At 43.1% G+C, this 24,071-nt stretch overlaps 1 protein-coding gene across 1 annotated transcript; it reads left to right on the top strand.

The window, feature by feature from the left end:
- Positions 1-243: 243 nt before the first annotated feature.
- On the top strand, positions 244-23,404 carry T265_01567 (hypothetical protein; the record flags this gene model as incomplete). Its single annotated transcript, XM_009165626.1, has 9 exons — positions 244-820; positions 858-944; positions 6,217-6,305; positions 10,079-10,315; positions 10,390-10,578; positions 14,765-14,921; positions 16,931-17,013; positions 18,701-18,763; positions 22,728-23,404. 9 exons carry the CDS (start codon positions 244-246, stop codon positions 22,845-22,847), a joined length of 1,602 nt encoding a protein of 533 aa, XP_009163890.1.
- Between the last annotated feature and the right edge of the window lie 667 nt (positions 23,405-24,071).

The following is a 24,071-nucleotide window of genomic DNA, read 5'->3' as shown; positions in this document are numbered from 1 at the left end:
ACCGTCTGGTACACCGCCAAAAAGTCCACTTTGTGGTTCGCATATACTCAGTTAACTTAGCCTTATCCTAAGCTAGTCAACATTAAACTTAATGACGCTTAAGCAGTGTGACCACTCGGGAAACATGAATGGTATTGCCTTGTTTTACGACATCAATATCGATGAGTAAGTTCATAAATGCGTGGTGTCAGGTACAAACGGGCGTTCTGTGCTACCGTCTGTTGACCTAGGAGTGATCCAAAAATGTCGTCTGCAAGGTGGTTAATGGCATTTTGTTCGAAGACCACACAGCTGGGTTCCACAAGACTATCAACACCGTTGTTCACGGCCCCGCTTTCGAATTATTCAACGGAAGCTGATGACATCCCTTTTCATGTTATGGTAGAAGGGTTTTTCAGTAAAGCATCTGCTATGGTAGAACGGAAGCTCATCAAGGATTTGAAAGTACGGTTGCCGGAATACGAAAAATCAAAAATCGTAAAAGGAACCCTAGGAATCCTGAAACCATGCTCCCGTGTTTTTGAAGTAAACCTGCCTTTTAGGCGGGACGACGGCACTTTCGAAATGGTTCAAGGATTTCGTGCCCAACATAGCGTCCATCGCAGACCAACGAAAGGTGGCATTCGCTACAGCCTTGATGTAAACCGAGGTGAAGTAATGGCTCTGGCCTCTTTAATGACCTTCAAATGTGCCGTCGTGGACGTGCCTTTTGGTGGAGCGAAGGCTGGTCTGTGTATTGATCCTCGTGCATTATCCGTGAACGAGATAGAACGATTGACACGACGATTTGCCCTGGAGCTTTCGAAACACGGTTTTCTAGGTTAGCCAAGCGGTGGTGAAATTAACCTTGCATCTAGGTCCCGGTACCGACGTCCCCGCCCCAGACATGGGCACTGGAGAGCGAGAAATGAGTTGGTTTGCAGATACTTATGCGAGTACTTTGGGTGAGTCAATTTAAACCGAACAGTAAGGGTTTTCACTGTTTATGGGTAACCCCGCTGACACTTTTTCGGTAAATGACTTTTTCTCCGTAAGGTAGGACACCAGTTGGGTTGTATAAGTCCTAACATTTTGATTAACTAGAATGATGATATGAGGCGGGATCTACGAGAAGTCGCCTAGTCGGAATCGCGTTCAGATGCCTGGATGGTATGTTTAGGGAGACTCCAGAGGGTTGCAGTTAGAGTGGGCGAAAGCGGATTTACCGTAAATCATTTGAGTGCTCGTTTTTTATTCCAAATGACAGTGGCGGCCCACCGCTTTGAAAAGTTTGCATTCTTTAATAATTCGGTTGTCCAGTCCCATCCGTTTCATAAGGCATGTTGAAGATTGTTTAGTGAACCAGTGCCTCATGTTGCACCCAGGTGTAGTGCTTTGATAATCCGTGTATAATTTTGCACTCATCTTTGGGTTTCATCGGGCCAGTTTTGCAGATGCCGATTCAGTTGTGATAACAGAATGGCGATACTGATTGCCGGACATATTTTTATGGTCAATTAAACACTCTTGTTGTCTAAATTCATCATTGCTAGTCATTATCGCATATCTGTGCAAACTGCTCAGTAATTGCATCGGGTATTTTCTGGCGAGAGTCACGAGAAGCCTCATGTTGAAGGTGAAGACTTTGGTCTCATCATCACTGACCCGACGGATTAATCGACTTCTACTGTTATACCATTGAGGAAAATCGCTCACGATGATCTGGACGGTCTCTTTCAAATCCATAATAATAACTACCTGGGCTTTAGTCGCGCTAGAGATTTGGTAGTAGCTGCTTGGCACTGGAAAGTAATCCGAGTCTAAAAAATAGAAACTTGATCAATGAGATCCAACCAGTCGGTTTGTTTGGAAATCAGAGGAACACCGAACTTTCAAAAACCACGATGGAATGGTGACCACCTGGCGAGAGCAAGTGCATATTCAAGTGTTCGTCTTTGTAGAAATTTAATAGGAGTTTTAAAATAAGTCACAGCTTGAAGAACCTCTTGATGGGCCAGGCGGCGAGCAGCTTTCTGTGACATTGAAGCTCTGTGGGTTTGACGAAAACACCCGAAAAAATTCCGGTTTTGTCTTTCGGGTTAACTCGACTGCATTGGTGTTGTTTGAGTTTGGAGGGAGCAGAAGAAACGGCGGGAGGCAGTAGCGAATTTGCCTGCAAAAAGTTTTAATAGTATTTCTGTTATTTTACGCAAAATCGCCCGACTCACTGGGTCTATTGCCTGGGCTGCAGGGACTTGAAATTTTTCAGAAAGTTGAATCAAGTGCTCCATTTGCCAGTATGAGCCTGTCGTGACAGAGCCGACTATCATTATGTGTGAGGTGAACGGCAGGCTCTAAACCTTACCACGGAAAAACACAAGGAATCTAACGAATGGCTAAGAAATTTATGCCTCTTAGAAACTTCACAATAAAATTTAATGGAGCCGAGACTGATAGAAAAATATCATACCAGCTTGGTGCTGTTTACGTAATTTACGAAGTCAGGTTTCCGGATGCTTGACCCTCATATTTCATGCATGGTGACAGCTTCGCCAACTAACGATACGGAACAATCTAATAGGCATGAGACTTCCAAAAAGTTTCCAAAATAATGTTGCGCCACAATACATTTTGAGCATGCCCCCATACCAGATGAAATAACCTTTGCCTTAAGATATTAATGGCGAATATATGGATATATATCCCCCTAAATGGCTGTGTAACGGAAGTCCAGCACTTCTCTTGGGTGTCACTTCCGGGCAGCCCCCGCTGGAATTATGGAGCAACGATGTTGCGTGTCTAGAACTGCAAGAGGGAAATTCGGACCCTGACGCATACGTTCACTGATCTAGGGAAAAAGTATGACTTTAAACAACAGTTGTGGTAATTTAACATTAATGCACATCGTGTGGCATGAAAGTGAGTACATTCTGTCTTTGGATGGCTGTTACATTTACTGCACGACCACAATAATTGTCGAAGAGAAGAAACCTAAGAAACCTTGTAGCACTGAAAAGCGACGACGTCTGCGACATAGTTATTTGGCCACTTACCCTTCGAAGAATCAGTAGTGATGTTGACAGTACTGGTTGGTGTAGCAACACTTAAGTAGTATCCTTTATTGCATCATATGATTCCGCTTAATTGAATGAGCAAGTGCAATCTGCATTATGTGGCTCCGAAACTACCTCCGTCTGAGTCGCGTTTGGGACATCTTCAAGTCTCCTATCATTGATGTATTATGGCTGTTGCTGTAAGGGAACAGATGCAAAAGCCAGGAACCGTTCCTTTGATAACCGATCTACTTGCGCAAATTAATCCCAGAGACAACCTTAGATGCGACAGCTACTGAGGTGATACCAGGATGGTTTTTGCATGACATTCTTCCGCTCTTTTAGGAGTTTTTTTTTATTCCGCAGGTAATCTGTTTTTGTTCCAAATCTTCTACAGTGTGCTTATCAGATTTTTCATTAGACCTTACTGCCTTTTTGAAGAACGAGGGTTGCAGACCAGCCGGGTTGGAGGTTTCTGTGGTGGGTTTTTGTTCATGGAGGACTGGTGTCAAAAGTTCCACACGGACACGCTATGTTCTTCCAGAGACTGTGCTAAGGGACGCGAGCTGGACTGTTCCTTCAAGTGTTCGGGTTATCGAGCAAATCTAGATTATCCGGTGTTTGATGGATCTGCGTGTACCATCATAGTCGCTAGTTGCTGGCCTGACCTGGAAGCAATAAAATATACTGACCTCTTCAATATCCAGTGTTCAATTATTCGCATCAGAAGGCTTGGACAAGCTATTCTGAAAGCTGAGAACATAGCCTCCTATACTCGTCTCCATTCAACTTCCAAGCAGTCTTATCTGAATAACTATGTTTTCAATAGTTTTTTTGGCAGATCAGTTCAATACAATTGATCTACTGAAACTTTTCAAAGTTCATGAATGGAGTTGCTCTGCTTTGGCATGTGTCAGGCTGGAGTGAAGCAGTGATAACAGGATCCGCACAATGTAATGATCAGAGCCAAGTTGAGTACTCCAGAACAAACGGCAGTCTTCGATTGAGATTCTTCAGCTATCTAATTGAGTCCAGGACTGTCTTGCGGTTGGTGGATTTCAAATAACTTGGTGTCAGCGTGAAGGATGCGTGAAGTTCGTACTGACCAGAAAATACAGTCTTCATGACAACTGGAGGATTTCCTCATTATCCGTACGCTGAGTAGCGACTCTAAATCTACCACTTGATTGTGCTTCTTCCAGGCTTAGTCGTCAAAACTGCGCGTTCACATCACCCGGCTGGATGACTTTAAGCGTTCTTGCTGACCGAGGCAATCGTGACAGATCTCGATTGAACCCGTCCTTCTTGAGCACATAACTGCACTCTTTCGAGTCGTTCGCTGATACGACAAAGAAACACCGTTCACTGCACCGGCCTGCGTTGAGCCGGATGACCGCAAAGCGCAAAGACAACTGCGTACTTGAATTTAGTCCAGTAAAGCGCCTTCAGCTTTGAGGCTGAGTGCTACTCCAACACCGTAAATACCATTAGTCTTTTCTTCAGGATTACCGGGTCCACCAAGAGCGGAATGTGAGAAATTTGAACTCACCCTAAGCGGATGAGGTGCGCTACTAAGATGGGGTCTTGTAAGTGTTTTGGAGACAGCGTTCATCAACAGAGAGGAAAATGAGGGTATCAGCAGGAGGTGAATGTTGCCAATTTTGATAGTGATTGGGGGCCGTTATGTGGATCAGATCTTTTGAGGTCTGTGGGTGACATCTTGGTTCATTTTTCTGTGCGACTGTTTGGGCACTTTTTTATCTCACATTATCTCTCATTAAATGGGTCGATAAGTGGTATGTGTGTGGGGAAGGGGGGTTGTTGAGCAAAGAGGTTTGCTCAAGCCGAATAACGAGATTTTGGTTAATTCACCCCAATTTGAGCCTTTGAATCAAAGGCCTGACCCACAGGGTAGTAAGAGGATGTAGGAGGATGTTTGTAGGCCCTTTCGCTCTACTCTGACTCAAAAGTCAGAACCACTAGACAGCGATTGTTAGAGTTTTCTTTGGAGACCTTTCCTGGAGCCAGTGGCTCTTTAGCCTGGCACAGCTGGCAGCAAAGGGGCCGACCTGGCTTGAGGACGCAGGGAGTAAGGCATTCCAGTCTCCCACAGAGGTTGCGCAGAGCATATTCATTCTGTGCAGCACCAGGTTGATCCAATAACCGTGTGTTCATCCTTAATTTTGAATTTGCTTATTAGAGAATGGCCGCGGACATGCATCTCTCTCTCCATCCGTATATTACGCAGCATAAAGCGCGCCGAAAGAGATGCTGCTCTGTTGGTTATTACGCAGTTTAGTGAGACCATACTCAGTTGGTATAAACAGCGTATTGCGGCGTTTTTCCACAACTATTTGGTGTGAACGTTCACGCACCCTTCCATGATATGTATGCATTCTTGTCTGTTGCTTCGAATAATATGGTCTGCTTTGCTTCATTCATCCTATGCCACATGAGGTTTCTAATTCAAAAGTCGTTCTAAGCTCAAATTCAGCTTTATGCAGGGTAATTTCCACATCTCGCTTTGAAGCCTTTCAGTTTCTTACGGTTTCCTTACCGACTTATGTGCCATCGTCTTTATATGACTCCAAAGATTTGTGATATTCTCACATTAGGTAACTGCGGTTGATGACATAATATCGGATGTTAGCCAATTTATACATGATGCAAAAGACAACACTACTCTTGAACTGGATCTAAAACCTTGGTGCATCTTACGCCGGGCTCACAAATCTTCATTTGACTAGCTTAATTTGACACCCAGGTAGACTATGGCGGAAGCTCAGATCCTGTTCAAAGGGTCCGTTCTTTACTTTTGCTTTCGTTGTATCGATTTCTATCCCGTATTTTTTCTTGAACCTGAACAGCTTAGGTACATACATAGATATATAGATACATACATATATCTGTCAAGGTTTAGGCGACCTGCTCGTTTTTCGGCTCTCATACTTCACCTGGGGTGGTCGACATTCGTCATTCCGGAAGCATGTTGCACATGAACGGCTCGAATCTAAATTGTTTCAGACTCCCACTTTCCCTAAACGTCAGGTGATATCCGTTGCATACCGACTAGATTTTAGTTTTTATTTTGACCCATATCCCTAATTTTATCAGCGATTGTAGACTCATAATATCTCAAAAGTGGCTCGTTGGTTTCACAAAAATATGTAATATCTCTTTTCAGGCCACTTCGATATGCACGCTCATGCATGCGTGACTGGCAAACCCATCTCAATGGGTGGGATTCATGGTAGAATATCCGCAACTGGCAGGGTAAGTGCATGTTGCAAGTACAATCTACGGCTGAATAGACCTTTGGGATTACATGACGCAAAAGATCCATGCACACCAGAAACCCAACAATTTTATGAGAAATGTTCCCTAAAGAAATACTTAGAATATCTTACCAGCTGAAACATGAGACGGCCTTTGCGTAGCACATTTAGTTGGAAATTCAGCTGGAATTTTTTCACTCTCTTGTTAGAGTCAAACTAGTGTCAAAATGTATTTCGTGAAATTCTTCGGTTATTTCATCAGCAAATAACATTTGTAATAAGAAGATGTCTGTTTGACTATGCCAATAGCGAACCAACGATACCAGTGACCTGTTGGTTTGTATTAGAATTAAACTGGAGATTGACGTCAGGATGCATATGACTGCGGGTGTAATCGCATCTATTTGCATCTATTTCCACATCGTTTGTTATCTTCTGTTCATAGAAGTTTTTAACAATACTATTATAGATCTCTGTGAAGATGTGTGCCCGAGTTTTAAATGTAGTGATCTACTGGTCGGTTAATTCATATATTTTCGGTGATTCTGATGGTAACTCACAGTGTCCGTTAGCTTATCAAGAGAGCTCGAAATGGCTCAGTGCTTAAGGTGCGAACTTACTGACCGGATTGTCCGTGGTTCAAACCCAACCTCTTCATCTCAGTCCTCCTGCTCCCTTCAGATGGCATAGCAGCTAGGCACCGAAAGTGTACTATAGCTGAACCATTATTGTTCATTTATTATAGGTTATCCGGAAATCAAACTTATGGATCGTTGGTCCTGATGTCGGCATTTGGTAGCCTTGGTCTGATGCGGTTAAAATGTCATGTTTCGTTATAGTTCGCCACCTTTAGTTCCTACAACGCATTGCATTGAAAACTGTATTATTTCACGCACCCAGTTTTGTCTATGACGATGAAATGTCGGCCGGTCACTTGAGTGAAACTCTTGTACTTTTGCCTAGTAGTCGTGGTCAAACTGCTTGTCACTTGTAATTCTTTGGTAGAAAAGCGGAATCTGTTATGATTCCCATCCAACCTAAGCTTTTCCTGGCAATGCCGCTCCGTTATGCGCTTAGTGGTACCTGCTCTGACTTAACTTTCCTTCCTACCTCTCGTTGTGCTTTATAAAGCACTTCTTGGAACGGTAAGTGGGACTGCGAATGTGTTCCGTGGCTGATTTACAAAGCCGAAGAAATCTCTATAGTTAACTGCGAATCACTGCCAGTTACCAGTGTTTATAGAGTGAATGAAACAGAAAGTTGTCATAATTATTTACAAAATACAACTTCAGTGGGTATAAAGTGTTGTCTGTTCAGCTGGCGTGCACAATCCGTATGAGTTATTTCTCAGGAATCAGATTGTAGACCATAACTATATTTCAGCTTTCGTCAGAGAATCCGCTGTCCCTGCACGCACAATTTTTACAAATTTTCACGGTGTACTGACGATTCTACTCGATTCCTGGCTAGTATATGTAACTGCTTGTTAAGACCTCCTCTTTGATGTTTCCGAGCGGGTTAGTACATATGCTTGCTTCTCCTCAGTGTCTTAGGATTTACCAAATGTAAACCAGCCTTCGAATAACTTCGCTATTGAAGAATCAGGATTTTCTCTATCTTGCTGTACTCGCTGAGGGCGTTGTTCCTGATTTGCTGCCGAGATTGATATAACGTAACCACACTAAAGCCGTCATCGGAAGCATCAATAGCAGTTGTAGTTGACAGTGCGTGTCAAAAGAAGGTCAGAAGACAACGTTCGTGCACGTCCACCGAACGCAGATTGGCACGATGGTATTTGAGACCATTTTTAATTTACATAATTGATTATTTAGTGTTGCTCGAAATCGGCGCATCATGGATATTAAAATGGCAACCACCCACAGGTCCAGCTAATGAGTACAACTGTCTCCGACCAATGGGGTTTGAGAAAGACTTGAATGGTGGAGGTTTTGTCTCAATGGGAGTAACCTTCAGATGAATGAACAATAAACCCAACGTAATTAATTCGAGCTCACATTTCCATATTCACAGGATCAATCTGTATTGTTATGTGTGATTAAAAATTGGTTCAAATGTAATCCCGTTGGGAGGATCTGGCGTTGGTAAACCATGTAAGTATGAAATTGTGGATGATAACTGACTCGGCATGATGTCCATATTGTGTCAGAAAATTCCATGTCCCAGCGGAACCTGAAGGGAGATCTGATGTACTAACAAAGCCACGCAGTGCGCTTTGGTGGCCGGATCATTGCAAGAGCCCTTCATCTCTTTTTGAATATGTGCCTTAGAATGATGGGGTTTCGAGCACAGCTTGTCGACAAAGTCTAATGCAGCAGAATGTTCGCAAAGAGTTTTTAAGGGTATTCTCAGACCTGTGTAACGGAATAATTTCAGAATATCGTCTCGATTAATTGCTACAAGCGCTGTGGCCCAATATGAAAGGGTTTAGTTTTTCGAAACGGTCATATTCTGCGTCCACTACTTCTGTCCTGGAACACCGAATAGGACGCTTTAGGTGATAAAGAGACCAGACTAAGGAGGCAATAAACACCACCGCGTTTGTGTAATTGTACTTGTTCATTTCATCCTTGCGAAAATTTCGGTGCAGAATCTTATTAAATGAAGTATGTCTTGGATTCTTCTCATAGTCGTGGAATCCTTTTTCTGCTTCTTGTCGCTCAGTGTTCAGCCATTTGACCGAATGCTCTCAAATAACATTATCTATGGTGGAGCAATAAACCTGAAGTCCCTGGTACATTAGTGTTGGCAGATTGTTCGCTTGTACTTACCGAGCAAGTACACAGTCAAGTTTTCGAACTGGACAAAACTGGCCAGGATGGTTAATTTTTTTGCCTTAGATGATCGAAATGATCCATCAGCGTTTATCGTAAAGACAGCCATTACCTGACAACCAGTCTGACAATTATTAGATTAGGCGAAGCATGATCAAGTGTCATTTGCTTGCAATAAATTTTCATGGAACAGATCCAATTTTACCGGTATCAGGAGGCTTATGAGAGTCGAATAATCTATTCTACGTTAATCGGATCTGTGGCTTGAGACGTACATGATCCGTAAAAAACTGCATATGGTTTTTCGACGATAATGTCATCCTTAGGTTGATAACGGCATCAAAACAGTTGAGCAGCATCCGATGACATCTGTTAGACTGAGCTTAACGAATTTCTTTCCACCTCTGGAGGATAGAAACATCTGCTTTTTCAGGACTTGTTCGTCTAAAAGCATGGCTTGCCTACCATGTATCTGAGCTTTCGTCAATGGAGTTAGCTCAAAAGACTTATCGTTGACCAGGAAAACTGGAACAATCGTTGTTGAGCTCACGGTGCATGGGACTCGTATACTCTTTTTGTAAACATCGAAGCACCATGAGCCATCGTTTCGTGAAACACTGCCTGTTTCATTCAACACAGCCTTGATAGATCAAATCGCTTGTTCCACATATGCATTCCTTGTGGCTGTTTTGTTTTTGTAAGCAGCGATTTCTCTGAACTCCTTTTGACACATATGAGAACCATAGTCTCAGGAGATACGGAACAGATTGCAAATATGGGTCTATCATAGACGCCATGCCACACTTCGCTATGACCTTCAGACCTTTTATCACTACCCTTGTCAATGTTTGCCTGCGTGACATCTTGGCCTTGAGTTACTGATTCGTTCAACTTGTTTCGAAAAATTGGTTCAGTGAGCTTTGCTCCTCTGGAATCAATTCAAAGTAATCACTACACGGCACTTTCTTCCCGTACATAGGGTGTTTATCATGGAATCGACAATTTCTTGAGTAATACAAAATACGCAAACACGATCGGTCTCACACCTGGACTCAAAGGGAAAACCTTCATTATTCAAGGGTTTGGTAATGTCGGTCTCCATACCATGCGTTACCTTGATCGCGCCGGAGCAAAATGTATTGGAGTGGCAGAAATCGATGGGCAAATCTACAACCCATCTGGAATCGACCCGCGTGAATTAGAGGACTGGAAGCTTGTAAGTCTTCTTCTCAACTGTTTCGCTACTAATTTTTGTGCCCACGAGTTACCGATTTTTTCTTTGAACCATAGGAGCATGGCACTATCTGCGGATTTCCCAAAGCAGATGCCTATACCAAAGATTCGCTTTTGCATGCAGAATGTGATATATTGGTGCCTTGTGCAAACGAAAAACAAATACATGGAGGGAATGCAGACAAGATCCGGGCTAAACTGATTGCGGAAGGTGCCAATGGGCCAACTACCCCTACAGCTGACCAGGTGAGTCAATGTTGAAAGAAACCTTTCCCGACATTTTGGTGTATAGATGATAAGGATCAGTGCTGACAGCTAACTTGAAAGCGCCAGTCGGAGATCGAACCCAGGTTATCACGAAGGTAGCCCACTCGGCAACATCAACTATACTATCCTGTCGGAATTCCCATTCTATTATTCTATTCTATTCTATTCCATTATGACATAATTTTTGGGTAGAAAGACTGAAAAAATCGTTCAGCTGTAACACCCTTTTCGTGCCTAGCTATCATGCTACCCAAAAGAAGCACGAGGGCTGAGATAGTTCTAGGCTGCCCAATCCTATACGGGTGAAGTCAAGATGCAGAGATGGGGTTCAAACCATAAACCTTCCGCTCAGTAAGTTCGCGCTCTAACCACTGAGCCATCTTGCTCCCGAAAGACTGAAAGGTACGTGTGTAATAGGATTCGCTGGAAAAATTTTCAAATTTCGCTCATGCAGATGTACCATATTAATCTGAAACGATTAGGCTTGTGTACTCAAATTACATCTGAATCCTAACCGTTTATGCGGATCTGTGTGCTGTGCTCTCTGTTAGCTGGAATGATAGCCTGTATTAGAACGACCTTCGTGGAATCCAGTGTTAACTTCACAGTGTTTACTTGCAAAATGTTTCTAATATATCTGTACCCAACTGCTCATAACTATCCAGGAATTATGAAACTCCCTGTTAGGTGTTCCATTGGTCGCCAAGTTTCTTAAATACTTTTTGCTGGATAAAACTGTGAGGACCGACCAGATCCCAGGCATCAATGTATGAATTCGACCCTGAACAAACTATAATCACTAACAGTCCGTGCATAGCTTCACTATGCTCCCAATCCGGTTAGAGTTCTTAATTAACGGTGCGGAAAGTGACTGCAAACAGAGCTTCTCTAAGGCTGTCTCCGTTTCTTGGTTATGTTCATCTGGTGACTGAAAGCACTTCCCAGGCACTCGGGCAAAAGCACCAAGTTAGGGTCGATTAGATTATATGGGTTTTGCAAGTAGCTTTTGAGTTGACGGTCGTTGTTGAACTCAACCAACGCCGGAAGAGGATGACGGCATTGGTTCCTTGTTTTTGGCGTACAGTTTACTTTTTTCAAAGTCCTTTGCCTTGTCTTTCGGACTTTGAGTCCTCGTGTACTGCAATCGACTCTCAGCGCGAGAAAATTCAGTTCGTAAGTTTATGCAGCCGCACTAACAGTGACCGTAACGTGAAGGGTGAGCTGGGCCATGTTACAAAAGCTTGAGTTGCAAGTGCGAAATTTCTCTATCTGTTTTGACGTCGAAATAAGCTCTGCGTAAACCGAAACGAACTTGAGAGATGCTCCATCTTGTGAACGGTCCACCTGGGCTCTCCGACACGAGAACCTGCGAACGTTCGACACTCTATACCTTCGGAATATTACAGTAATTAGTTAGCAGCAGCGATGTCGCCTTTAGTAACTGCGTAGGCGAATACCGGGTATTGGACAAACCTCACTCAAACAACGGGCGAAGCGTATTCTGGGACACATGCTATGTATACTCACCCACCGCCCTTCAGGACCAACCCTGCTCTCCACCACCACTGTTATTTTGGGAAAGGTTTGAGGTGATCAGACCATAACATAGCAATGTGAAACAGAAGCGACCATTGTCGAGCTGAGGTCTCTGGATTTTCACGTTTCACTGACAGGGATCCGTGCGAAAATTCCAAACAGAATGATATAAAAATGGTCTTTTTAGAGAAAATGACGTCAATTTCCAGGCTTGTCCTGCGCTTGTATGGGCTAAGATGCACAAGATGTTGGTAAGTCTTGTCAGTACTTGCTCCAACACACCTTTGTGTGAGCACATCGCTCCAAGCCGGTTGCCCTAAAACCTCAGAACTTTCTAAGGATAAGTCCCTTTCCCGTGCCCTTGTATTTGGGGTGTTTTTGGTTCAAAGTTATACCAGAACTCACCCCTTCGAATGAGTTTATTCGAAAGTCCAACCATGCGTTTCTATTCTCAGGCAAGTGCCGTTTGTTTATCTTTTTGTGCTGGGTCATAAATAGACAACCTTATACAGTCATCATAATTCGGATAGAAGCTCTTTCACTGTATAGCTCTCTTCTGCATCATCGCTTTTATGTTATATCTCCTTCGGAGGAGATGCCATTGATTGGAGAAAGTTTGGTCAAAAACTCGGTGTTTACTATGAGTTCCTCCGGTTACCATGACTGCCCAAACTAACAATCCGAGTGGTTCAATTAAGCTGATAAACAACTCCGGGACCTGCGTCCGTTTCACAGGTAATCGTGCTTTGAATGAAAAGGAACGCCTTAATTGATCTACCGAGTCACACCGGCCAAGAATAAAGCTTCACTAAATTGCGCTGAAAAATGGTCATAGAAAAATACCCGGTAGGATAATATCAGATTTCTGTCTTACATGTTTCGGTGGCCGACACCGAGTGAATGACTGTAGCTGAAAGCCTATTCCGTTTTGGTCAATTCTGATCTGCACCGCCGCCGTCGAGTTGCAGAAGGACGGCTGTTATGGTTTTGCTGATCGCGATATTTAACAACTTCAACAAACCGTGCCAGTGACTTGACCGATGTAGGGCCTATGCCTCTGCAACTGAAACAGTTGCTCCGAATTTTCAGCAATCTTCTGAGTAGCTTCCTTTATGAGAATATACCACGATATCTTGAATATCGTACCAACTGGGACATGAGGCGACCTCTAAGCAGCACATTCAGTTAAAGAATACCATAAACGAGAGATTTGGTTTTGTGAACATCGAAATATGCTTTTATTTGTTATAGTCACTTCGAGTATTTTCTTTGAGACCTCCTTTGGTGACTATGCGACGCGTGTTCGTTGAAGTGCGTGTTTGCTTCCAGATAAGTTCAAATGAAATTAACCCAAGCGCAACACCGCTAGCGAATCGTTGAACTGTCTGCATGGTTCTGAGAAAAACAAGATGTTCGGCTGGGAATCTAGTGTATGCGTTATTCACGTGGTTGGCATAGCATGATTCATACGTGGGAGGCAACATAACCAACCAATGGCACACAGCTGGTATGATCGATCTCTGTCTCGATCGGTGTGGGCGTGGTGCCACAAATAGGGCGATATGTACACGAAGACAAACGTGTCACGCAGTCGCTAGAACAAAGCCGTTGTAGAAGCTCACCTGGACAGACACCCCGGCGTTCATATGTCGGAAATCATGAGTACTTCATAAACCACCTGTCCTTATATTGGTTAGTATGAACTGAAGACTCAATCAGATTTGAAGGAGTCTCTTTTGTGATGACCTTCAGATAAACGTACATTGATATTATGTTTGGTTCGCTTGAATGTCAAAGCATTTCTCCAACTAATTTATACTACCCAAAAAGTTCGGTTTTGTATGCTAGTACGGATGCAAGTATCCCGGTTTTATGTTCAGTGACAAGTCATGTTTTCGGAATGACCACTGGCTACCGAAGAGGCAACTTGACTCGGACTTCTCACCACGTAATAACCTCAGTAGGCAATAAAATTGCCGGTCCTGATGAGTACTGCTTATTTTGAGTAATTCTGGACTTTCAGTTACCCTGTACAACAGTTGAATTGATTAGGCTTTACAGTCCTGACGTTTCTAGACGTGTTCAGCTACACTTAACACAATCACTCAGAATACAAGTCGCTGAATTGTTCTAGTTTGAATTATCGCTTGCGAGGGTAATATCGTATGTGTTTTTTGCTTGTTCATATTTTTTTGTACTCTGCCTTAACTAAGTAGCTTATTGTCTGGCCTAGTAACCTACACTGTCCAACACTTCTGTTCCAAGTGATCACGATATTTTGACCCGTGAACTAAGGAGACTGTACTGAAACTGTTAATAAGCGATGGATGCTCAGTTTTAATCCCTGACTACACCTAGCTCCTATCTGGTATCCCAGGTATAAGGAGTTTGTGAGTACCAAAAATCGGGTCACTGTGACGTTGTTCTTTGTAGTAAAGTGTGGTGACGATGCTGATCAGGTACCCTTGTGTGATTTTCCGCGCTCTTTAAGTACAGTCGCGTGTTTTGCGTGCCTGTGGTTAGGTTAAAACGATACGCTAATGTGGTGTAAAGGATCTAGTACCGGATGACCCTACTGACCTACTTCGATTTTCAATTCATTGGAATATTTCTTCCGTCGTACTTCCAGATTTTACGTGACAAGAACAAACTGGTGATTCCAGATTTGTACTTGAACGCCGGTGGTGTCACTGTGTCGTACTTTGAGTGGCTCAAAAATTTGAACCATGTCAGCTACGGTCGACTGACATTCAAATATGAACGAGATTCAAACTACTACTTGCTGGGTAGGTTGACAAATTTTCTTGCTGTTGGCCAACCGTATTCAATGTAAACAGGTACTTTGCAGAGAAATATCATGACTATTCCTCAAAAGTGTGATGTTGAATTATCCTATCACCGCTTTGACTTCCTTTCTAAATCAGCCCTCCGTGGTATCACTTTTATTTGCTTATAAACATAGTGCATCGTAGTTTAGCCTTCCATACTTTAGGCCATTGTAATGAGGGGTTTCATATATCTGTATTGTGCCACGGAGATATATTCATGGAGCCGCGGTATCTGGAGCTTCCCAACCATCCGTTTTTCGACCAGTTGATTGCTGTCAGTAGTTTTCTCAGCCCTGCGTTTTCGTTTGTCTTCTAGGATTATGTGCAGATTGTCGAGATAATCTTCTCATTCCATCACGATTACACCTAAACCTAAATCAGGGCCACCAAACAATCCATTTGTCGTATCTCTTATCGCTCTACAATAATCTGTGTTCAGACTACTCTGTTGTCGCACCGGTGTTGATAGAAATCGATTCGAGATACTAATTTGATTGGAAGCCACCCTTCGTCCTTGGCAGAGATTGTAACAAGCTCTTTCGTTCGGGCGTACGTGATATTCTGTACTTTCCTAGATGGATGCTTGAGCTTCAAGCCAAATGAGTATACTTCTATCTGCAGACGACTAAGCTGCGTGCCTTACGTTGATGGATTTGTTTCATACGATTGTCATGGGATATGGTACACCGAGTTGAAATTGTGATGCCACATTGTAGGGTACGCTTGGTTTTGAGGTCATTTTTTCGATTTTTTCTCAACTTTAATTTTGCAAACAAGAGACCAATCTTTTAGGAATCCAGAAAAATGATATTGAGTTTATCACAATTATCTTGGAGATGTACTGTAGTGCTTCTCATACGCTTTTCCTTATTTCCTGGTGATTCATGCTTTCTCAAAAGCTCGTGGAATTTCACCTGGAAGTTCTCAGAATAAATAAACTGATGACGTTCACCCAGTCTTGCAACGAATGTGCTACGGCGGTGGGAATTTTTTTCAGAGATGTAAAACACTGAGGCCTGTGCAGTCATGGAATCAGTACATCCTGCTTGTCACCGATTTGCAATTTATGGTTCTAGCATTGCCAAAGAACACAAATAGCTAAGAATGCGGTAAAGAGTGTACTCCATCCTTGAAAGTCTATACTTAAGCTGCCAAGCCAGGCAACCGAACTTTCTAGGTGAACGGGTAGGAGAACTAGCCCGTGTTCATGCTACCACATCCCAAAGCGGCGCGCAGGAAAGTGTGAGAATAGTCAGAACAGTTGCATCACTATTTCCGCGTTCGATTTGCACCTCACATGTAAGTCGGGAGGGAATCCTTTTCAAACTCATCTCACAGGGCACATGAACAGTTGCAACGAGCGATTGTTCCAATTACTGATGACGCTAATGTGTGTCGTGAAAACCGACAGAAAGAGATCACGTTTTGAACAATCACTAGAGATATCATCTAGTTGGTCCTTTGCAAATGTGAAATGAGGAACATATCTACCCTGACCATCTTCGCTACTGATTTCACTTGATAGGCGCTGTTGGTTATGCATTTTTTTGTAAACTGGTGCCGATGTAGAGGAGGTAGATTTATATGCTCTCAAGTAGGAACTCAAGTGCCTCTAGCTGAAACTGAAAGACAAATGCCCTTGGACGGGACCTTGCTTACCAGACAAGTGTTCAACTAACCGCGGACGCTGCCCAACACCCTGCATATGTAGTTGAGTTTCACGTTGGTTGACCCAAAATGTTCAACGTGAATATGTTTGAAATAAGTTGGCATCCTCAGTGGCTCAGCTGGTACAGCAGTAAGTATGCTCAGTCGGAGCTGAACACATAATAAACGTATTGAGCATATATAGTATCCATCCAAATAAAACCCATCGCCTTTTTGCTTTCATCCACTCCTATGTAATTTGTTTTTACGTCCAGCTAGTCAAGTATTTTCACGCAAATTTTCAATTTCTCGTTCTACAGACAGCGTCAGAGAATCTTTAGAGAAAAAATTCGGCCAGTCAATCCCGATCGCTCCGTCGGAAGAATTCCAAAGGCGCATTGCTGTGAGTTTAGTTTACTAGTCTTTTTCTGCTCATCGTTTATCGGTTGTAAAGCTAACCTCCTTGTTGAACGAAGTTTTTCTGTCACGACGTTTACTTTTCTATAACATAAGATTGATGACTTCTCGGACAATTCACCCCGTACATTGACAAATGGTGGGCCTAATTTCATGGTCAAAGCCATGTTTCACGGAACAAGGAGAGTTTGAATGACATACACACGCATTTCCAACCGTGTTCGATCATCTGAAACTACATGCATTCATACATGTATTTGTACTTCCTTTTAAGCAACGAGAAACGAACCGTTCAGTGTGCAGTTTTTCAGCGCTTGTGTAAGATGATCAAAAAAGGTGCAGGTCAGCAGCATCCTCTCCCAGGTACCTCTTAGGAGGAATGAATACGAAATCTTGAGAGGTTTGGTGCTGTAATTCGATATCTTTGATCTCCATCACGGCCACGCTCATCGTATCATGTGACCGATTGCCGGAGCTGATCAGCGCAGAACCGAGCGGTAGGATGACCGGTACGACTGCGTATGCAACAAATTGTCCGGAATCTCATCAACCTGTTGGTTGCATTCATGTGTTCTTACGGAGCTTGTAGGTTGCGTGCGGTTTCTGGAAGAATAAGGCCTCATGTGTGAAATTATGGCTTAAAACTGTAATCTGAGGAGCATCGCTAGCGCCAACTATCAACAAATCCCGATGCAATGGCCCCATTTCCTCCGAACAATAGCTGTCATTTAGGGACAATTTCAGTCGTAACTGCTACTTCCTGAAGAAACAGTTCTCCAGCGAACTCAAGATACCACCTGGCTTCTCAGCTGCATCCTCCTCATCCATGATAGATAAGTGATCTTAAATACCAGTTGAAAAATCATGTTTTAATTTTCTATAGCTTGTTTTGGATCTGGGCCATATAACAGGCCACTCAGTAGTCATCCCACCATAGCAAAACAATAGCGTAGTAGTAGAATTGGTATATGTGATCCAGATTACACGAAGGCTTTTCACCAGGAGACTAAAACACACGATTAACCCCTAGATGATATTGGATCGTATGTTCCAATGTAACGCCCTTTCAGTGCCCAGAATCACGAGCCTGAAATACTGTCAGTTTGCGCAAGCACAGATAGTAGCAGTCAAGGCGACGTGGTTTCATTGGATCCACAGGCCTTCCGGTGGAGCCATCTCGATAGGGGAATGCTTTTTGAATGTTCTGTTTCGGTTACCATGAAGCCATTAGTAACACTCCTGAATTCTCACGTTTAGTTACCTCCTAACTAAACTAGCTTACAGCCTACCGTCATAGAATGCTATCTGCAACTACATAACTAGCGTTGAAAAATCGGCTGCTAAACTGGTTATCTTTCGATACTTTTGCTTCTTAGTACCTGAGTTAGTGGTATCATACACGCATATTTGCATATAGCCCAGACGCTCAGCTTACGTGCATAAATCGAGGAAAGTGGTAGTTTCGTGCACAGGAAATTGAGAAGGGCAGTCTGCTGCAAAGTTTTGAAGCCAGCAATTCACTGTATGCACGAACGCGCCAATTTTCGAAGTGCGTTTTTCTCCTTGTTAAGACCCATTCCATAAAGCCTAGAAAACAGTGGGCATATTTTTCATCGGGAACAAGTCTACTACAAGTTTATAACCTTCCTTTCTTGCTTTCGTTTTCAATATAGGGTGCTTCAGAGCGTGACATTGTCCACTCTGGCCTGGAATACACAATGGAACGCTCTGCCAAGGTAAGCACGTCGTTTCCCTGTGCTCAGCTAGCCAGCGTTTACTGTATCACTGATGACCTACAACCCGGTACCCTGCGTAGCACCCCCATCCAAGGTATTCATATGTAGGTTCAGTTAAAACTTCCCAAACACAGTGACTGTTATTCGCTCATCTGCCGTTGTTTGGCTGATAATTGACACCGTGTGTCCGATCTCTGATTTGCGAATCCCCGTGCTCAAAATGTTTCTGGTTGGTGACGGTTGTTTATTCCTAGAATGTTTGAGGCCATGGAAAGTGTTTTTCAACCGTGAAGCTGATAACTGCTCTAAGGGTTAGTGACCATTACGTAATCAAGTGCAATGATTTAGTTAGCAATTACAACCTCAAGTGACAGTGATATTCATACACGAAAGTGGCCTCATGACGGCTACACAAGATAATCGCATTATGGTAGCTTTATAGCCAATGCCATTAACCTTCGCCTGTTGAATAGCTAAAACATTGAGTAGATCTGTCATCCCGCTTTTTGGGGAATGGAAATAACAGCAAATAACAATTCATTAAGAACGAATTATTTTGCAGCACAATTCTCACAGCGAATTGCGGATGTCGCTTGCTAAACACTTGACCAGGCTTTTGGCTTGATGCCTTAGATTGCTGTTTGCACAAGATATGTGCCAGCTAGAGCGTGCATACTTTGAAAGGCCAATGTAAACAGGCCAAGCCACTAGTGCTGTACACATTCTGAGGGGCGAATTCCCATCGTACCAGCCCGCACAATACATGCGAAACACATGAGCATACATTCTAACGCACCGATTACGGTATAAAAGATGTTAGTTAAACGTATGACTTGCCAGGAGTGCTTCTAACGGTGACTCAGAGTTCACAAGATAACGAGGCGACAAACACGTCAGATACAACAGTGATGGAGCCTTAGGGTGATCAACAGCACGCCAAAATATGCGTCAAACTAAGCGAGCAGGTCGGCAAAAGCGGAAAAACACAACCGAAGGACGCCCTATGTTTCTGTACAGGCCCTTATATTGGCTTTTGTACAGTGGTGTTATTCATAAGTTAAGGCCTAGTCTCTCAATGGTGTTGACTCATAGGGGGGATGATCTGTGTATGGAGGATTCATATGAGGTGATTCATTATTCCGGGTCACTACCTTCACTGGTCCACTGCGTTAGGTTAGGCTATTGTGTGCGGGTTTTGTTCAGCCGCCGTTCGAAATGGTCCTCAACTAGAACCACCCGACCCGTTCATCCTCCCGAGTTGTCTTTGTTGGGGAGGACCTATCTTCAGTTCTACCAAACCAACATGACCATGAACCGTTCAGCCAATGAAAATAGTAGTATAATAGCATTTTCTATACGTATTGTGAAGATCAACTGATTCGCCTGAACATGGCGAGCAGATAATTTTTTTAGTAATAATGGAATGCTATGGGTTAATTTATTTCAAATGCCTTGGGACAGATACACTACGGAATTGTAGTGTACCTTGCGCCACAAAAAGGCATTCCTCCGGATGTTAGGAGGGGATGACTGTCGAGCTTATGAATCAGCATATGAAGCAGCTTTCCAATAAATTAGAACAAGTTGGCAGTTCATTGTTTCACAATTCAATGTTTGTCCAACTTTTCTTGTGCTTGTCGGTGAATTCATTAATGGACATTTGAATTTTCGCACAAAAGCTTATTCAGGTTACATAGTGGTAGTGGTTTCAAGATCGAAAAACACTCACTGAACCCCGATTAATTGCGTGTATTTTCGGTCGATGGTAAAGCGTCGTTCTTGGGTTTCTTCTGGTATGATCACTTCTCGGTCGAGTTCAAGCTCCCTATAAGTGACCAAATGGAATTTTATTCAGAATTCGGAATAAGAAAAGAAAGTGAGCTTTCCTGACTTGGAATTTTCGACTGGCGGATCTACCGACTGACCCAACCAGGATGGTTCGCGGCTCCAGGAACAACAGTCACGTAGCCAAAGTTTGCACAGTTTTACCTTCAGCGTGTGCTGATGAAGCGGTGGTATCCCACACACCCCAAATCAGGTGTTCGTGGTTACGATTGCAACTGTTGATGGACCCCAACAAGAAATGAACTCGAGTTGACGCTGGCTAACCAGAATATTGTGCCGGGAGAGGAAGATAGCTGTTGGAATAAGGTTGATGCGAATACAGCTGTAGAAATCCCACATCCACCTACAGCTATTTGTTAAGAGTGCCCTGTGAATTCTCCAATCATGTATCCTAACGCTGGAGCGACTAGGAGACCACATAAGTTCGTCAACCTCACTGTGATAACCGATTAAAATTTCAAGACTCCTTTATCCTGTGTGCTTTTAATTCCCATTTTTATTTCTGTTAGTGAATCTAACCATGAAGTTAAGGTCATTCCTCTCTGAAATGACCTGCAGTGTGCTAGAACATCGATAATCAAAGTACACTTGTCAGGACATCATTAGCTTGTCATCCACTTGGCATAGTATCTAATAGACAGAGACAATTTTGCAGCAGAATCCGATTCAAACGGTATACCAAACCGTATGGGGCAAGTAAAGTTCAGTGGGACAGTTGCATTTACGCGTCAGCTGAATTTCGGCACTCTCAATTGTGAGCATGAACCGAAAAGTTATCGTCACTGGATATCAACTGTGAACGCCGGATTTTGTGTCTATCGATTTGTTAAGTAGTAAATGATAGCATATAAGTAATTGGTCGGGTAATAGCTCCAGGTATTGCCGTGTAAATCGAATGCTGACGACACATCGATTGAAGATGCATGATCATATGATGATTGTCTCCTTATGGCATGGTCCCAGTGAGAGTAACCTGACAAAGTGCCCAGTGCTAGTGGTCACCGTGAATGTATACATCGTGCACGCGAGTACAGCTGACATGTCAGTGAAGTCGGCATTACAGCACCGAATTTTCTCTAGTATTTTAGTTGACCGACATTACAGGAACTACTTAGCATACATAATAAGGAAGGGCCAGTACCGTTGATCTCGTATCAAACTTTCACTCATGAAAACCCAGTAACAACGACTCCGTGTTTCAAATGGGACTCATGAACTGTGAATAAAACTATCACCTGGCGAACGTTTGGGATGGAGGGCAAATCGTTGTGGAGCGTTGGCCTGCTAAAATAAAGTCGCTTCTTTGTATTCTTTATGCACCTCACCCTCGACATGTCCGCTAATTCAAAGACCCACAAGAGTGTGAAATAGCTCTTAGGGTTTCATTTTCTTCTGCCTTATCATATTCACGTATACTGGACGCTATTGTGAGTAGTAGTTTTAGCGGTGTATAAGCACGCTTGATTTTTCAGCAGCATGATCAAAATACTGCTTCGTTCCATACATATTTTGCGCAGTTTCGATGTTTGGCAGATGTAGGTAAAAGTCTGACTATTGTGGACGTATGCACGTTTCTCCAGGTATGCCTGAATACCATATTTCTGAAACTGTTGTCATAATCTCAACCCATAATCTCTCGCGTATAAACCGAGGTCTGGCCGTTGTGATGTTTTACTATCCCTACTGGCTTTGGGATGCGATCGCGTTTAGCTTCATGGTTTGTGTGCTTCCGGTGCCTTGCCCCAAACGGGCATTCACTCGTATTAAGGGTGTCTTTCTGGTCATTTTGGTATTAACGCGTCCCATCCAGACGGGCACCAAATCAGGTGAACCTAACTAGATCAGTGAAACACTACTTACAACGTTAGTGATAGTGTTCTAGATTGTAAATGGCAGGTTGTAGATCGTGATGGTATTTGTCATGTACTTCTGCGCAAAGAGAACAGCTGTCCTAAACCGGATACCTCACACACAATTGCTCCACCCCTAGAAACACATTCACCGCAACCCATTTTAGTGTCTCAACTACACATCTTGTCACTCAGGTCATGTTGTGGAAGCATTTTTAACCCACTCTAAGTGCTCTGGCGTTAAAACCGTGCTCTTTTTTCTTTTGCAGCGTATTATGAATATTGCAGAAACATATAACTTGGGTCTGGATATCCGCACTGCTGCGTACATAAGTGCAATTGAGAAGATATTCAACGTGTACCTAGAAGCCGGCTTTGTCTTCTGCTAAGGGAACAAGTGGTGTATAGAAGTACACATTTTCGGGACATGTAACCTCATGGAATATCCCGGTTTCCACCTTACCAGCCCCTTCTAGGCCGTTTTTCTGTTACTATTTAGTTGTGACTGTGTTTGGCTCTGATTTGTCTCACCCCTCTCCAACAAAAACCACCCCCAAAGATTTGGAAAATAACAGGGCAAACTGTTGATTGTTATACATGATAAACTATGTTCTTTGTATTGATATCATGATTGAGTCCCGCTTTTGACCTTTGTCACTCTTCGACTCCATTTTACCTCCCCTATAGAGTTTTATTCTGGTAATGTATATTGTGAATTGATTTTCATACCGCTGTCTTTTCGTCGCCATCATGCGCCTTACTCGTCCTGGTAAGGTGATTGCACTTAGTGGTCGTTCACTCATGTTAGTTCGGGAACTCATATCTGCACAACCAATGTACGCTTGATGTGCTTTGCCTAACTATCTAGGATTGATCTACCGACTATTTTCACTTGCCTGCACGATGTATGTATTGTCTGGATGCTTGGTATAATTCTGCATATGACCCTTGCCTTGTTCAGTGCATTCATCAGTAGTTAAAGCGCGAACTTATTCGTAGGAAGGTCCGTGGTTCGAACTCAAACTCTGCTCTTGTTCAAGCTTAGGCAGCCTGGCAGTATATCAATCATCGTGCTTCCTTCGGATGGCATGGTAGCTAGGAACCGAAAGGGTGCTAGAGCTGAACAACTTCTCCATATTTTCACAAATAAACATGTGAGACAAATCCTCGGAGTCTGTCGTATTACTCATCTTTACCAAGACCGATAATCGAAGTTGTCGTGAATCCGGAAATCGATCAAGAAAGAGCTTCGGTTCGTTCCTGGAAACTCTTTTTAATAAACCGAACCACTGCGTCTTTTGAGTGCAGAAAAGCGTCTTAGACATTGTTCTGAATCTTGCGTTGGCTGTCAGTTCTGATTGCGACTCCTCATTTGTGGGTCAGTGGCTTGTTACAGACGGCCGTTGTTTGTGTGAATTACCAACTAAAACAAACAGCTTGCCGGTTGGGTAACCTTCGCTTGTGATGACTTAGTTCCGATTGGTCGACGGGCTCAATTGGATTCGGATGGTAATTGGCTGACCAGTTGTCTTACAAAATTGACAGGCTTGGTATTTAGATACCGAGCACAGTGGAGTTATGTTCCCTAATATTCCTATGCAGATGTACAACAT

Source organism: Opisthorchis viverrini (genome assembly GCF_000715545.1).
Source record: "Opisthorchis viverrini unplaced genomic scaffold opera_v5_17, whole genome shotgun sequence".
Lineage (NCBI taxonomy): Eukaryota > Metazoa > Platyhelminthes > Trematoda > Opisthorchiida > Opisthorchiidae > Opisthorchis > Opisthorchis viverrini.
Note: the sequence above shows the minus strand (reverse complement) of the source record. Positions and strands in the feature narration are given on the sequence as shown.